Source organism: Dermacentor andersoni, chromosome 11 (assembly GCF_023375885.2).
Source record: "Dermacentor andersoni chromosome 11, qqDerAnde1_hic_scaffold, whole genome shotgun sequence".
NCBI lineage: Eukaryota > Metazoa > Arthropoda > Arachnida > Ixodida > Ixodidae > Dermacentor > Dermacentor andersoni.
Genome location: NC_092824.1, coordinates 34,450,453 through 34,466,455, shown reverse-complemented (window position 1 = coordinate 34,466,455; position 16,003 = coordinate 34,450,453). Strand labels below are relative to the sequence as shown.

The 16,003-nt window shown below is 43.0% G+C and overlaps 1 protein-coding gene across 5 annotated transcripts in view; it reads right to left on the bottom strand.

Annotated features, from left to right (window-relative positions):
* NfI (Nuclear factor I) overlaps window positions 1-16,003 on the bottom strand; it is a 94,456-nt gene that overhangs the window by 45,866 nt on the left and 32,587 nt on the right. For all 5 annotated transcript variants that reach the window (XM_050167314.3, XM_050167315.3, XM_055064277.2 and 2 more), the window contains exons 6-7: window positions 14,097-14,153; window positions 6,466-6,531 (exon numbers count right to left, since the gene is read on the bottom strand). In XM_050167314.3, coding sequence (XP_050023271.1) covers window positions 6,466-6,531; window positions 14,097-14,153 — 123 coding nt within the window. The remainder of the gene's footprint in view (window positions 1-6,465; window positions 6,532-14,096; window positions 14,154-16,003) is intronic.

The window sequence follows — 16,003 nt, the reverse complement described above, 5'->3', positions numbered from 1 at the left end:
ACTTTTCTTGTGGAGAAATAAGGTAGCTGTGGAATCTCTGCAGTTATTTTCCAAGATATTTACATAAGCATCCTGAACTCCTTGATTACGTAATGCCTCTATGACTGCCGGTATCTCCACTGAATCAAATGCCTTTTCTTAATCTATGAAAGCTATATCGAGAGGTTGATTGTAGTCTGTGGATTTCTCAATTATCTGATTGGTGACATGGATGTGATCCATTCTAGAGTATCCTTTCCTGATGTAACCTGTTCTCTTGAATGACTGAAGTCCAGTGTTGCCCTTGTTCAATTGGAAATTCTCTTGGTGAATATTTTATATAATACTGGGAGTAAGCTAATGGACCTGTAATTTTTGAGTTCTTTAATGTCTCTCTTTTTGTGGATTAGTAGAATGTTGGCGTTCTTCCAGCTCTCTGGGACCTTTTAAGTCAATAGACAGTTCATATAAAGGGCCGCCAGTTTTTCAAGCATTATGTCGCCTCCATCTTGATTACATCGACTGTTATTCCATCTTCTGCCACTTTTCCCCTTATCATGTCTTGCAAGGCCCTTCCAACTTCATGAGCAGCTAAATAAGAAGTCCCTGTAACCAAGTTCATTACTACTTCAAATGGAGGTGTCGTGGCTGCTCTGAGTACTGTACAGGTCAGTACAGAATTCTCCCGCTGCTTTTATTATATCTACGAGATTGCTGATAGTATTACCCTGCTTAGCTTTCAGTGCATACATCTTGATTTGTCCTATGTCGTTTCCTTCTCACTGATTTCATGCTGCGTGCATTTTTTACTGCTTCCTCAGACTTCCTCGCGTCATAATATCGAATATCCCTTATTTTCTCATTGTTCATCAGTTTTGACAGTTCCGCAACTTCTCTCTGATCTCTCGAGTTCGACACTTTCATTCTTTGTTGTTTCTTTATTATGCCCTTTGTTACATGGGAGAGCTTACTTACTGGTTGCCTTGGTACCTTACCTCCAACTTCAATTGCTGCTTCTGAGGCCAGCCTAGTTACGGTTTCATTTATGTCATCTTCATCTCTGTGTTCTAAGGCTGCATGTTTGTTTACAAGTACCAGCCTGAATTGGTCTGCTTTTACCTTTACTGCGTCTAGGCTGGCCTGTTTCTTCCTGACCAATTTCAGTCTTTCTCTCTTCAAATTGAGGTAAATCCTAGACCTCACTAACCTATGATCACTGCATTTTACCGTACCTAACACTTCTATATCCTGCACTATGCTGGGATCGACAGAAATTATGAAATTTATTTCATTTCTTGTTTCACCATTAGGGCTTTTCCAGGTCCACTTTCGGTTGTTACGCTTCCTGAAGAAGATGTTCATTATTCACAGCTTATTCCTTTCTGCAAATTTTACCAGCATCTCTCCTCTAGCGTTAGTGTGGCCTCTAAAAATAATTTGGCCATGTTTGGTGAAAATTTGGGATAATAATGCAGCATAAACAGGGTTAAATGAAGCTTACATTGCTTATGCATATGATAGACAGCTTTCTTTAATGGTTATTATTGTGAATGTTTTTTTAGACATGAGAATTCTTGATGTAGAAACATTGCTGTGTTTATAAAACAGGGCTGAATTCATTACCTATCAATGTTTGATGTGGTGCACAGAGTCGTTAGCATTGCGCATTATTTAGCTTACTGTTTTTAGCCCTCCTGGCTTAGATACAGCTAAATTTGTAGAACATTCAGTTATCTTCAGGGAACATGCGTCTTATAGGTGACACAGGTGACTCGCTGCATACGAAGAAGCAGATAGTTGCAGAATAAATTTTTATGCTGGTGCTGCCACTAAAGTAATAATGACAAGTCTGACATGTCTAAATACAGCCAAAATTATAACAAAAGGGCTTGCAAATCCGCGTCCTCGTTGAGCATGTGTCTTTGGTGACATAGATGTGAGCTGCTGAACGATCAAAGAAAAATATGTATATACATTGCTGCTTTTCTACATAAACAGGCAATTGTTATTTTTCCCACTTGAGGCTACAGCAGCAAGCCAGAAGGCGCAATTTGATGACTCCGGAAGAAATGACCACCTGTCTCGCACTTCAAAGCCTGGAAGGTATGAAGCGGAGCTATTTCTACTCTTGACGCAATGACGTACCCTTGCCCACCAGGCTGCTAGAGTATGGAACAGGTGTTAAGCATGACGGATATAGACACAGAGCTACGGAAGTGCTGTTTACAGAAACATGTGTGCACCATGTCAGTTCTATGTAATTTACCATGCTTATCTTTCCATAGATTAAAGAATTCCAGCAGAACCCATCTCACAATGACTCTCAATGTTAATGCGATTGGCCTCAAAGAAGCAATGTAGCGATGTACTGCCACTGCCGGAACTCATCATGCCGTTTACTGCAGCCGGTCTCTTGTGCACTGCCTCATCAAGTGCAAAGTCTCCATTTTTTGGTGTGTGTGGCCTCAGATATTGCACCGGCGGCATGCCGGTGAGTTTGAGCCATGTACTGCAGTTGAGCTGGGCTCCTCTCTTGAGCTTCCGTCTGGACACACTGCGCCATCTATCTGCGTGCCCACAAAGTCCATGCTATCTCCCCTTCCTTTTGCATGGCCTCCTAGATGTGCGGCGCATCAGTGTGCTAACGCTGAGGATTAATCCTTTACAGCCCGCGGGCATTCGTGGCACAGCACTAAAGTGTCTGGCTGCTGTGCCTCAGGAAACCGTGCGATACGGTTTTGATTCCGCCCAGTACTGTACGAATTTTTAAGGACCTTTTCTTTTGTTGAAGCGTAAGGAGGCTACATAGATAGATAGACCCAGAGTGACCATAGTAAGCTGAGAATGCTAGTCATATTGAAAGTTTGTCTTTGTGGACTATGCAAATGATGGTATTGGCATCGAAGCAGCGATTACAAGTCATCCACATGTACATGTACCGAGTAATAAGTTACTGTCATCCTGCACAAATAATATGAATGCTCACGCAAATTAAAATAAATTAAAGTGATATGTTTTCCTTCGTTGTCGAGGAAAAAATTGTTGCACCATGTTCTTTGTAAGCTTTGAATTTTGCATCATCGTGTGCAGACACATGCGCACTACCATAGTGCCACCTGGAGCTGAAGTTGTAGACCGGTATTTACAGGAGTCAATAAGAAACTATGATAGCTAATGTGATTTTACAGCAGGGCATTCAAATGCATCAAATGGTTTTATCAGAGCACAAGGAATGCAGGTTCCATAAGAGCAGCTTTTGGACATGCCGAATGACTCAATGAACAAAATGAATTTGCTTGTGGCCTTTCTTTTTGTTGTATCCAAGGCAGGTCACTTTTAACCATGTTTTTTTACTTGTAGAGTTGCACATACTGGATTTTTAGGCATGTTTCTGCGCTCTTATGCAATGATTCCCTTGACTGAACACAGACAGCTGCACTTGGAGAAATTAAAGTATCACATACAATTCAACAATACCATAAACATTCCAACCCTTATTGCCTGTCATAATCTTCAATGTATAAGGCAACCTACACTTATATTTCCATACTCGGGCCTAAAGGAACCACCGCATGTTGTATCAAATGTTCATGTTATCTTAGATATGAAACTTCAATACTGTATGGTCCAGCTGACAGAATGTGATGTTGCAAGTGGATCAGGGCTCCATTTGCGCTTGTAAACAGCTGCCCGGAAAATGAAATACTTCACAGTGAGTTTAAGCGACCTAATGTGCCAAACAAATAAGACAATGCAAGAGGTAAACGTGATGTGATGTGTGAGGCATAGGGTGACAAAGAGACAAGTATGACATCAATGGCTTAGAACTAAATGTATGCAGGACAGTAATGCAGTTTATATTGGACTAAAAGAAGAATTGCAGGTTAACTGTGTTGTACAGAATTACTGTGTTTTTTCATTGTGAAGAAGCAAACGCATCGATGCACATGAAAAATGTGCGGCTGCATGACGCTGCGAAGCTGATTGTATTTTGAAGAGTTCTTCAGTCTTAGTCATGCAGTCTTTTCATCAACTGGTATCTATGCATCATTTACAGCTCAAATTTAGGGTCATATTTCTTCAATTTGTGGTGTTGAAATGTATATAGTTTAAAGGCTACTGTGTTCCCCATATACAGTTAAAACTCGATCTAATGAAAGCTGATTTTACGAAGTTCCCAATCTAATGAAGCAATTTCCATTTCCCGGCAGGTACCCATAAGGTTCAATGTTATCATCAACCCGAATTAACGAAACAAACTTGGCTGAACTCAATTTAACGAAGTTTTTCCTGAAATAAATGAGCAAAAAGGTGGTGATTTCTTTCTCATTTTGACACAGACGAGTTCTTCGAGCGTGTGCTCTAAAGCTATCGTGTTAAAAGATCTAGGTGCTCTGGTCACATGCCTAGCTTTGTTTTGCCGAGGCCGCACGCCGCGCCCATGCACGGAACAGCCGACTCAACACCACCTCAGTAGGCAGCAGTGGCTGCTTTCGTTATTTCATGGTTTATGCAACAGATGGCCGGATAAGCGGCAAATATAATGCCACAGTGGCTTTCGTGTGTCGCTATGTTACATTTTTAGATTTCGAAGTACTGAAAAATTCCTTTCTCAATTTTACGAACTTCCAGATTTAACTAAATAATTCGAGCGTGGTCATCACTTCGTTAAATCGAGTTTCAACTGTACTCATCAGATAGCCTCGTCCTCTGTCATTTTTGTCTTCTGTCATGTTTGGCATGCACAGGAGAATATATTACATTTTTTCGGCACTAAACACATAGCCTAGAGATATGTTTACTATGAATAGCCACAATGAAGTTAGAAAGAACTAAGCTTTCAGAACCAAATAATTTATGTACACTAACGTCCACAACATCTTAACTGATTATTAATATGTCATGGCGAGTAACATGCAGTTATTCCTACAGGCAATGGTCCCCAAACACCAGAACGGCTGTTGCAACAGCAGACCAGCCAATTGACCTTTTGGTGCACGTCTTGGCACAGGCAAAAAATATGACTGGTGCAGTGATAAACTTTTTGCACAGTGTCGAACGTCCATCTATACACCAGAAGGCTCAATATCTACTGAAACAGCCAATAAAAATAGTAAAGCTGGCTTTATGCACATCAATGCAGCAATTCAGGATGAAAATTACCAAACTCATTTAATTTTTATAGAATGACTTTCCCTATGTGTGTACCGCAGTATAAAGCCACTTCTACGATTTTGACTTGCAACAGGCATTTGCGTGTTCGCCACGCTCGAAGCAAACAAGGAAGATGAAGAAAATGATCACAGAATAAAAGCGTGTAAGAAAGGCCATGCCCTATAGGATGTGTGCGATTACCTTGAAGCTACAAAGTTGCAGTTAAAAGGATCGTCCAGAGGTTTCTTTACTTCTATCATTCAATATCTCTGGTGCATAACTGTGTGTTGGCTTATGTGAATGCTGCTTCAATTGCAACCAAAGGACCTGCTCTTCATATCATGCAGGGTGGTAAGGGAAGCCCTCACTACTAGCAAATTACGTGCCAGTGGTAAAGTACACATATTATAAGGTATTTCTAAAGTGGCATTGTCAAAAAGTATGCTAACCAATGTGTGCATTAGTAGTAAGCATTATCTGAGACTTGTTTTCGACCCAATGGCCTCCTTGAGCGAGCTCTATGCTACATTAGTACGAGGAGTACAGAACTGCAGCACAAACAGCCCAAACAGCAAATGGAAGACCAATAGCATCAGCTATATCTGTGGCTATGGCAGCTCCATTGACCTCCATGATGATGATGGAAGCACACTTTAGGTTTCGGTTTCAGTTTCACTAGCAAGGCAGCATGAATGGAACAAAGCTTTCCTTTCTTTTACTTTCTTGGTGCAGGTTTCATGCAATTTTACGCCAGAATAGCATCTTAGCACAGTTTGGCGAAGCTGTTCCACCACAGTTATGGTAGGCCTGAACTTGTATTTCTCTTGTGACATGGAAAAAGCAATGATTATCGTTTATGCCATTTATTATTATTACTGGACAGTAGTATAGGTGTTCTTCAAACAGCGAAGCATGGTGGTTGGAATCCCTGAATGCACAACACCAGATGTAATGCCAACCTCCCTCCAATGTTCACCAGAAGACAAAAAAATGCGAGAATAAAAAGCAGAAAAAGCAGATACTATGCAGAGAGAGCGCTGTCACAGGGACCGTGCATAACCAAGGAGCTTAATGGGCAAATTAAGTTTTCTTCAACATTGCCATGAAAGGTAATGATACACTGCAAGAACAGTCTCTAGCTGGAATGTGTACTGCACATATGGGCAGTAGCGCTGCACATAAATGTGCATATAGCATACACAAACATTATCTCCGGACAGCCAAGCTAACAAGCGTGAACTTCACCTGCTGCCCACTGAGTTGGACACCAGTCGCGGTTTGCATGGCGTGCCGCTCTCAAAAGTTAGCAGGTATGTAATGTGCGAGGCTCACCTTTGGAGAGCCGGTAGAGCTCAGCCGATGTGAACACGCCGGTAGCCAGAATGCTGCTTGCATCACCTGCATATGTGGTAATTGTAACCATACATGGTATGCATGCATATGTGGTAACTGTAGCATGGTAAGTGTGACAATGCCAGTGCTGTCATCTGTCTTGTCCTTGTCTTTCTTTTTCCTCTCTTTGAATTCCTAAAGTGCAGGTGGTAGTTGATGCTCACCAGTCTGGCATGAACATACTATTCACAACATTTGCAGGTTCTTAACGAGCCTCTCGCCAGGCTTGCGCACTGCAAGCAGACAAGCTCCGCTTGTAGCTCACACACTGACGATCACGTCTGTAAACGTATCAAACTGCTGCCCAGCACGAAGACAGCTGAGATTTCAAAAGAAAGCCTGTGCCAGAGGGTCTACGTCAGATACGCTGCCTAAAATGTTTCTGATTATGGCGCGTGACTTCGGTAAATCATCCAGTGGAGAATATGCAAAACTGTTACCAGAAGTGCGCCTCGCAACAAAACAAGAAGAGAAGAAAAAAAGGAGGGGTGGCTCGTGATGTAAATGTGAGGCAGTCCCTTGGCTCTGGGATGGTAGAAGGCAGGGAAGGAATGCGACTTGCAGACACTAGTCAAGGCATAAGGGGAGCGGGTCTGTTTGAAGTGGAGCTAAGCTCCTGGCAGTATGGCGATGCAACATTTCAGTTGCTCCTCCCTAATAATGAATTGGTATGAAAAAATTTTTTGTGGTCAAATGCTCATAAACAGCACTTCACAGCTTGCAGTGTATGAAGAAAAAAGTTTCCAATGAGGACTTGTGAGGGGCCTGTAAAGGCAAGCCTCAGCAGAGTGCCTCTTAAGCACTGAAGGAGCGTGCTTATCTAAGGGACACCCAGTCACAAGAGGCCCAGATCATGAAAAGGACCTCTGCAGACAAAAATAACTTGGAGTACATTTGGCAAGCACTCACAAGTTCAGAACGGTAGGTCACCGTTATCTTTGAAAAGAGAAGTTTGAGGTACATAATCAATCTGCCAGTACTCAACCAAGGGCCAGAAACTGGGAGGATAACTAACTGGAAAGGAAGCAAAGAGCTGCAGAAAAAGTTATAGAACAGGAAATGCAAGACATAATGTTTGAAAAGAGGAAGACAGTATCATTGATGGGAGAGCTAACACTAGTAGCTGACATTGTAATTCATATTAAGAGAAAATGGAGTCGGGCAGGTCACATGTTGCATAGAACAGACTACCTTTGGTCTTCTGTCATGGTAACAGAACAAGTGATATGAAAGGAAAATGAAATTCAGGTCAGCAGAAAACTGGATGGTGTGCTGTTTGAAGGTGCATATTGGGAATCAGCATAATATGGTACAGTCTGTGTGAAAAAAATATCATACTTACAGGGACACTAAAGAGAAATAGTGAATCAGTTTAGACTGACAAGGAATTCTTTCAAAACCCTATATTTGCGAATATTGCAGTAAAGGTTGGTTACCAGAAGAGAAAATGAAAGTAAAAGCTAGATTGCCTGAATTTTACACTGAAACCTCAGTGCTGGTCATCTGTTTCAAGTCAGGAACTTCAAATTATTTCTCCATTTTCAGTCAATGTGGCTCAGTAAATGTTCATGAAGCTAGCTAAGTTTAGTCTTTGGCTCCTTTAGAAAACAATGCAGTCCATATTTATCAATAAGAAATGAGCTAAACCCAACCAAACACATTTAAAATCCATGACCACCTATAAAGTATGTCACAATGAGCTGGTGTAAGGAAGTCAAGGTGGTTATGCCACCCCATCTTTAATTCCTGCATCTTCAGAAGAGGCTAACCAGGCCCTTTCTCACTTCAAGAGTGGATTTTTGGTACTTTAGAAGGGTAATTTACTAATCTAACTAAACATTTTCTCTCTAGCATCCCTTTATGGGCCCCTACAAGACTCTTTTTGAACATTGCAGATACACATTTGTGGTAACTAGACATTTTTCTCAAGAACGTCTTAGTTAGATATCATTCTTTTCTATGCAGAAGACAGCCTACGAATACACTTGGCAAACCCTCTGTTCTTATGTTTAGCTTCTTCAAATCTGCACTACATTTGTTTTATGCTTATTTCAACACACTTGAAACACACTTCATGGCTATTGATCACATTTTGCTGCACACCGTGACTAAGCAGTACACTCAGTATATTCCATGACTGATAAGATGATGGCACCAACTGGGGTCAGAGAACAATATCAGTAACATAGCCTCCAAGATTGGGTAGCACAATAAGCCAATCTCGGAGGCCATGCTGATACCAAAGTTTAAAGGGCCGCTCACCAGGTCTGGCCATTCTGAGCTGACGAGCGCAGAGCATACAATGCGCACCAACGATTGTGTCTGCTAAGTATTACATTGCTATGCCCCGTGGAAAGATCTGAAATTTCAAAGAGAACAATGTTTTTCCTTCTCCCCGCGGCCGCCACGCTGCAAGCTGGACGGTGACCTACTCGGATCCCTGCGCCTACATACTTAGTTCCGCAGTATGACATCGTTTGTGGTGACTGACTTCGAGAATTATTAAAGGCACCATCTGTTATTTGTGTGATCCATTGCTTGAATCGACGAATGGAAGTTTAGAGAAATAATAAAACACACAAACGGAATGTCTGCGTGTTTTTTGTTTTACTTCGCACCGAAGCAAGAGATGTACTTCCACTTTGTCTGCTTGTTCCCACAGTCGCGCAGTCATGTGTGCAAGTACCGAAACTGCGTTATTTTCTACCGTGTTCCAGTGCGTGATCGTGCTCTGTGATCCGCTTGTGTCAGTCTCGGTATTCGAGTAGCACTGAATTATACCGCTAGTCATGCGTGCTTGTGCACAGCTTGCAAAATCGTGCGTTGCGCGAAACCAGACAATCACAACAGCTCATGCGCAATGCTGCAAAAAAAAAAAAAAGCGAAGAGAAAAAAAAATGAAGGTGGGGCCCTTGAAACATGCGTCCCATGATCCTCGAGGTCCGGTATGGGAGAATGCAGGGAAAGAATTTTGCTTGCGGAGGCTAGACGGGGTGTGTGGAGAGAGTGCCTCGCTATGCAGTGGAGCTTGCCTCCTGAAAAATCATGGGTTCGCTCTACTGAAATCTTTTTGTGTATATCTTAATCTGTGGCAAAAAACATGTCCTTCACCAAAGCTAAGCATGGTGATGAAAATGGAAAATGTGAGCATTGCTAAAAGCCTACACGGTGGCGCAGCTAGGAACACAGCGGGAACGTAGAAAAAGAGGGAGAGGTAGCGTTTGAAGGAATTCAAAAGAACCTTGTCGATACGTTTCTTAAAGGGCCAGGAAAATTTAGGCATATTCTGAAAAAATGTAACATTCGATAATTCCTTGCTGCAGAACTACAGATGAGGCAGAAAGCTTCTTTCACATAAAACTTTATTTGAAGTTGAATATAAAGCCAAAAGGCTACAGTGGAAGCCTGTTGATAGGTTCTTCACTGACATGTTTCCCCCCCTGCTACGTCATGTTGTTGCAGTCCTGACCAGATTCCATTGACTCCTATGCATTATGTTTCTATTTAGTACGTTGCCATTCTGCAATGTTCCCGCATCTTACATTATGTTTGAATGCGGCGGTCCTGTAAATTTAGTGCTGCAGAAGCAAATTCGCTCTTGCACATTGCTAAGAAGACGCGAAATGTATACTCGTGGACCAGGTTCGGGGTGGACCCATTCGGTGTGGACCTCTTGGTCCCACCCCAAAATGATGGTAGTACATGATCATCATTCTCGATAAGCATGTCTCAGCGCAACTGCGGTTTTCGCCAGTTCCCTCGAGACAGCTTTGCTGCAGTACAGCCGCTTTATACGGTGAAGCATACCAATAGCAGAAAGGCTGCTGTCGGGGAACATAGTAAGTGTCCCTTAATTATATACTTGTGCACGCACCATCTCCAGTTCCAGTACAAGTGCTGTTATGTCTAATAACTGTACTGGCAGCTATTCTGAGCTGTTCCTGACGTTGCTGTGGCAATTGGCGCCTTCCTCACTTTTATGGGTTTTTTTCTGCAATCCCTTAAAAAATTTACCAACGGTGTTCTGCTGTATTGAAAACCCTTCAAATATGTAGAGTCGCTATCGCTGCTTGGTGGCTAGATTAAATGTTAAACACTTTTTGGGGGAAATCGTGAATCATACTTAATCAAAGTTGCGATTTTCACCTAACCTTGCACCGAATGTTCAATGATAAAAGCCTTGCTTCGAGCCAGCGAAGCTCTTTTAGTTTCCATTGCGGGGATGCGCGACGATCACGCGTCCCCTGATATGCTGTTTTCCCCGCGTGTCTCGTGTCTCTTGTGATCCGGCTTCTCTGCGTAGCTTAGTGTCTGTGCAGTCTGGTTGCAACTCATCACAAGAGATGGCACGAGTGTGGCGCTGCTAACGCCACCTAATGGTAGGGTTGGTCGGGCGCAACAGGGAGTAGGCTCTTCCTCTTTGGCTCGGGATCGGCAAGCGGCGCAGGCGTTCTGTGCATGCACAGATCCATGCTTCTGCGAGACCGTCTTGCGGGGCTTAGGAGCAGGACACCGGAATGGACAAACACAATCGTTTGAATGCGCCACCGTTCGTGTGACCATCCACACAAACGACCAGGCGTTAGTGTCCAGCGTGGGACGAACGTATTCACTCGCTATCTGGTCACGGTGAGTCGGACTTCCTCGATTTGTTGCACACCCATCAGCATGTTTTGTGGATAGCAACTCGGCTAGCAAACATTAGTGCATGAAAGGTGCAATAAATGAATAAATGCCCTTGTGATTGTCTACACTACTGTGTTGTTGTTCCTTCGTCCCAAGAGCATGATTAAGACTGCCACACCATGCAGCAGTGTATGTTGAGGTAACTGCACAAGATATCGAAGGCCACAATATGCGGCCGTCAGCTTAAGTGCCACCGATAAACGATGCCACGTCTGTGGTGAACTGTCCCAGCTTGTTTTTATGTGACAACCGGAAAGGGAAAAAGTAACAAATGGGAAGGCAATACACAAGGTCCTCTGTGAGCAAAATGAAACTGGCACTAGAGAGTGTAAGAGCCGAGAAAATGTAACAGACAGGAATGTATCAATGAGGTTCCACTATACATCTGTCTGAACATGCCATCACTGTTGCTTTACAGCAAAGAAATAGTGTTTGTGCCATTTGCATTGTGACAGTCAAGTAGAGCCTTATCTTTGCCATTCTCCCTATTCTGTTCCTTTTTCTTTCTGGACTTTCTAGAGAGTGTTCATGTGACGTCACATGGGTACCGTACTGTTGTCCCATTCACAGCTTCCACTGTACAGCTGGACATAAGCGAATTGAGATAATGCCTAGCTTTTCGCCATGCTGGCTCTGCAATAATACGGGGGCCTCGGCGACATCAGTGAACACCCCACATATGTATACTGCCTCGTGGTCGAGAAATAATAGCTAGCGCTGAATTTGCACACTTTGTTCTTCCTGCCCTTGCAATGGTTTCTCAGGTGCACGGTAAGTACCGACCAGCCCAAATCAGCACATTCCTAAGCAGTTTATGGTTGAACTTTGTTTTCAATGTGTCATTCTCAACTCTGTTTGATTCTGTTCAAAAAAGTGTGCCGACTTGAAGGTGACCACCTTACAATTAATGTCTTAGCTAATTACAACTGCCTACCAGCCATGGTGGCTTAGCGCCTATGCCCAAGACTGCAAGATCAAATCTCAACCGCAGCAGTCCCATTTTGACAGGGGCGAAACCAAAACACCCGTGTGCCATGCATTTGGCGCACACAAAAGATCCCCGGGTGGTCACAGAATTATTCCGGAGTCCCCTACTAGGGTGTGCTTCATAATTGGATTGTGGGTTTGGCACATAACACCCCAGAATTACATTTTTCATTTCAAGTACAGTTCCTGATTAACTTTTCGGAAGCCAAAAATTTTGTGATGTTCTGTTATTTTCTTGCCCCATAGACATAACATACATAACTAAAATGTCATACATCTTTTAGAGTGACTTTCTATTTTTCAAACTCTGCATGCATTACAGCTTGCAACACAGCTACTGAGCAGGAAAAGCACCTGTTTTGTTTGATGCGTTGTCAGAGTCGCTTGGAAGTTGAAAAAGTACCGAAAGAATATACTGACTACAGTTGGAGTATATAAGACATGGTTCAGCCCAAGTCAATTCAATAACTACCAACCGCCATCCACAACAAAGCCAAGACAAGCCTCCAACTTTACGAGCCCACACAAATGCCACTCAAGTATCCATTTGCATCTTACTGCTTGTTAAGTGTGCACAATGATTGTTCTCAGTGTGTGAAATAATGAGATGATTTCAAGGATCTTTAGAGTTGTAAATTTTTGTTGTTCAGCTGACAAGGAAACTGTTTGCTATCCTTCGTTTCATGATATTGCAGACAATCCTGTGGTACATATGCTAGTACTGTGTCAAAGAAATGTATCACTGCACACATTCCACTACATTTGATATGCATTTGATATACAATGTCTTCCAGAGAATAACTTCTGGATATGCTAGGACTATTACTTATAGAGTTAATGTTTAATTATTATGGAGTTAATGTATTGCTTGTATGCTTCGTGCTTCCAGTAAATGATGCATTATGTTTCTGTCCCCGCTACAGATAGTGAGCTGCGGAAGCTGTCCAATGAGTGTGGTGGGGCAAACATGTCACTCTGCTCATCATACCACGATCATGGTTCAGAGCTGCCGTGTCTACTTTCTGGTAACTGCTTCATATATTGTGACTGCAACAGATAAAGCCAACCTGGCAAATGAGCACAGCAGGACTCATTGAGACGGTAGCAGCACTGCAAGGGAAAGGAAAGGCGAGATCCCAGGTTCGACCCCTGGACCAGGACGAATTTTCCTTCAGCTACGAAGCTTTCTTTCTGGAAAACCCGCCTCTTTTGCAGCTTTATGCTACTCTCGGGTGGATGGCAATCTGTTCACTTTCGTCAGAGGTTAAGTCAATGTAACGCCAAATTACATAGCGCAGTCCTGTTTCTTACTGTTAAACGGGACGCACTACATTTTGGTCATGGATGTGGGCAGCGCAGGAAGTTGCTTGGGCATCTAAGCGTTGCCTGCTATATATAAAATGAAGTATGTGTGCCTTCATACGCAGATTGTGAGGACAATGTGTTCATCACATTGCAGCCATTGAATGTAGATTTGGTGCAGGCACTGACGGCGCTTTTGTCTTGGCATTACAAAACAAGTATGCACACATGACAAGTACAACTATTAGTACACAAGTACACATATGACAAGTACAACTAGTATGACAGGGCAGATCTGCACCTGCTCCACTTCCACACCCATCGTGTTCAAGTTTAAGCGTATATAGCAATGCACAAAACAAAATTTTCTGGCCTCTTACCAAGGTTCTTCTGATGATACCGTTCTCTTTTTTTTTTAGAATTTCAGAATTTTGAAACTCATTTGTGACCCCACCACGGCCAAATAAATGTATGGTTGCTGTATTATTTCTGTATTGCTTGCATTACATCTTAAAGAACATTTTTCCTACGCCTGTTCATTTCACCAACCCATTAAATGGGTTTACTTTATGATTAAAGCAAGAACAACCACTTACCTGCATCATCCTCTTTATCTCCATCACAGACGGCATCCCGCAAGCCACTGAGAGCCTCTGTACACACACACACAGAAAAAGAAGTGACAATTAATTAAACTGGAATGAAACTAGAAATTAAAAAACTACAAATTATAATATAATCACTCTGGCTTTCTCAGAATACACAAACTGAAAAAAACACCACAAGCAGTACAGGTATATACGGTTCAAAAATGGCCTCACATGAATAAGATGCTACAGTGGTAGCCTATGCGCATGGAAATACCCAGTACGTCACTCATGTAGAAGGTGATACATTTTGACAACAGAAGAACTTGCGCCAGGAAAAAGTCTGTAAAATTTGGCTATGACGTATGGAATAATTCTTTATACTACAAGTCATTTGATTGTAGAGGCGTTCGACTGTGCATTATTCGGCTTGGTGCAACATAAGCAGCGTAAAACAGAAGAGTACAGTGTACATTCTTTCTCTATTTCATGTTTCTTACGTTGCACCTAGCAGAGTAACACATTGCAAACACAGGCACCAACTTGCTCAAGAACATGATAATATCTAATAGGTAAGAGAGAGAGAGAAATTTATTTATAGAAAGGCAGAGAGGTCAGCCTGAGCTATAACTTGCTCTGGCCTGCTACATTACACTGGGGAAGAGGGACGGAGAGGGAAAGGGCTGATGAATGATGATGGTATAAGGAAGAGATGCATATATACAAAGTTGTGGCCTCTCTAAAGCCGTGCGTCCAGCCCAGTGGCTTGGAGAAAAGCTATAGTGGCTCTTGTTGCCAGGGCTGCGCTGTTTGCATTAGGCCAAGGACCTAAAAGAAACTCGTCCGATAGCGGTCTCTCATGGATCTTTGCAATGGAAGAGACAAGTTGCTGTCGTTCTTGTGCGTAGGCGGGACACGCACAAAATATATGTTCAAGTGTTTCTGGCACCTCATAGCATTCACAGTTAGGGCTAGTATCACTGGCACCTATCATATGTCTATAATGGTTGGTGAATGCGACACCAAGGCAAATCCGGTGCACCATGCTCGTGTGGCTTCTTTTGAGCTTGTGAGGCATACGAAATTTCATTTCTTGGTCCAATTTGTGTAATCGCTTGTGTCGTTGATCTGGTTGGGTCCAGTGTTCTAACGAAGAGTTGCAGTTTACGTGACAAAGTAGGGCGTTGGTGTCTATACGTGAGAACGGAATGCGTACTTCACAAGCATTATCTAAAGCAGTTTTCGCTTCAGCTTCTGCCTGTTCGTTCCCGATCAGGCCACAGTGTGAGGGTATTCACTGAAAGGTGACATTGTGGCCATATCTAATTGCGTGGTCGAGGCGTTCTGTAATTTCTATAGCCATGGAATAATACGTACCCCCTCTGAGGACACAGTCAATCGTTTGAAGAGCTGGCTTGCAATCGCAGAATATCGTCCATGCGTGGGGGAGGCTCCTCGGAGAGAAATCGAAGTGCCTCCCGGATAGCAACAAGTTCTGCGGCAGTTGATGTTGAGCTATGGTCTAGTTTAAACCGCCGAGCGATGATCATATCTGGAACGACGAAGGCTGCAGTGGAGGCATATGGTGTGACAGAGCCATCGGTATACACGTGTACAGTATCTCCATACTTTGCAGAAATGTGCCACAGGGTGAGTTGCCTGAGGCCAATAGATACAACGGATGACTTTTTAGTAATTCCAGGTATCTGCAATGTAACGACAGGTTTAGGCAGAACCCACGGGGGTATTCTTGGAATACAGGCGAGAGAAAATCTCGACGGCAAAACGCTTTGATGGCGCGATATAGTCCTTGAAAAGCTGGAACCTGGGTGGGTGGCAGGGAGCGATGACAGAGGATGGTGCCTGTGTCAGGTCAACACGCGAAGGTACATTCGAAGAGGCTCGCAGAGCAAGTA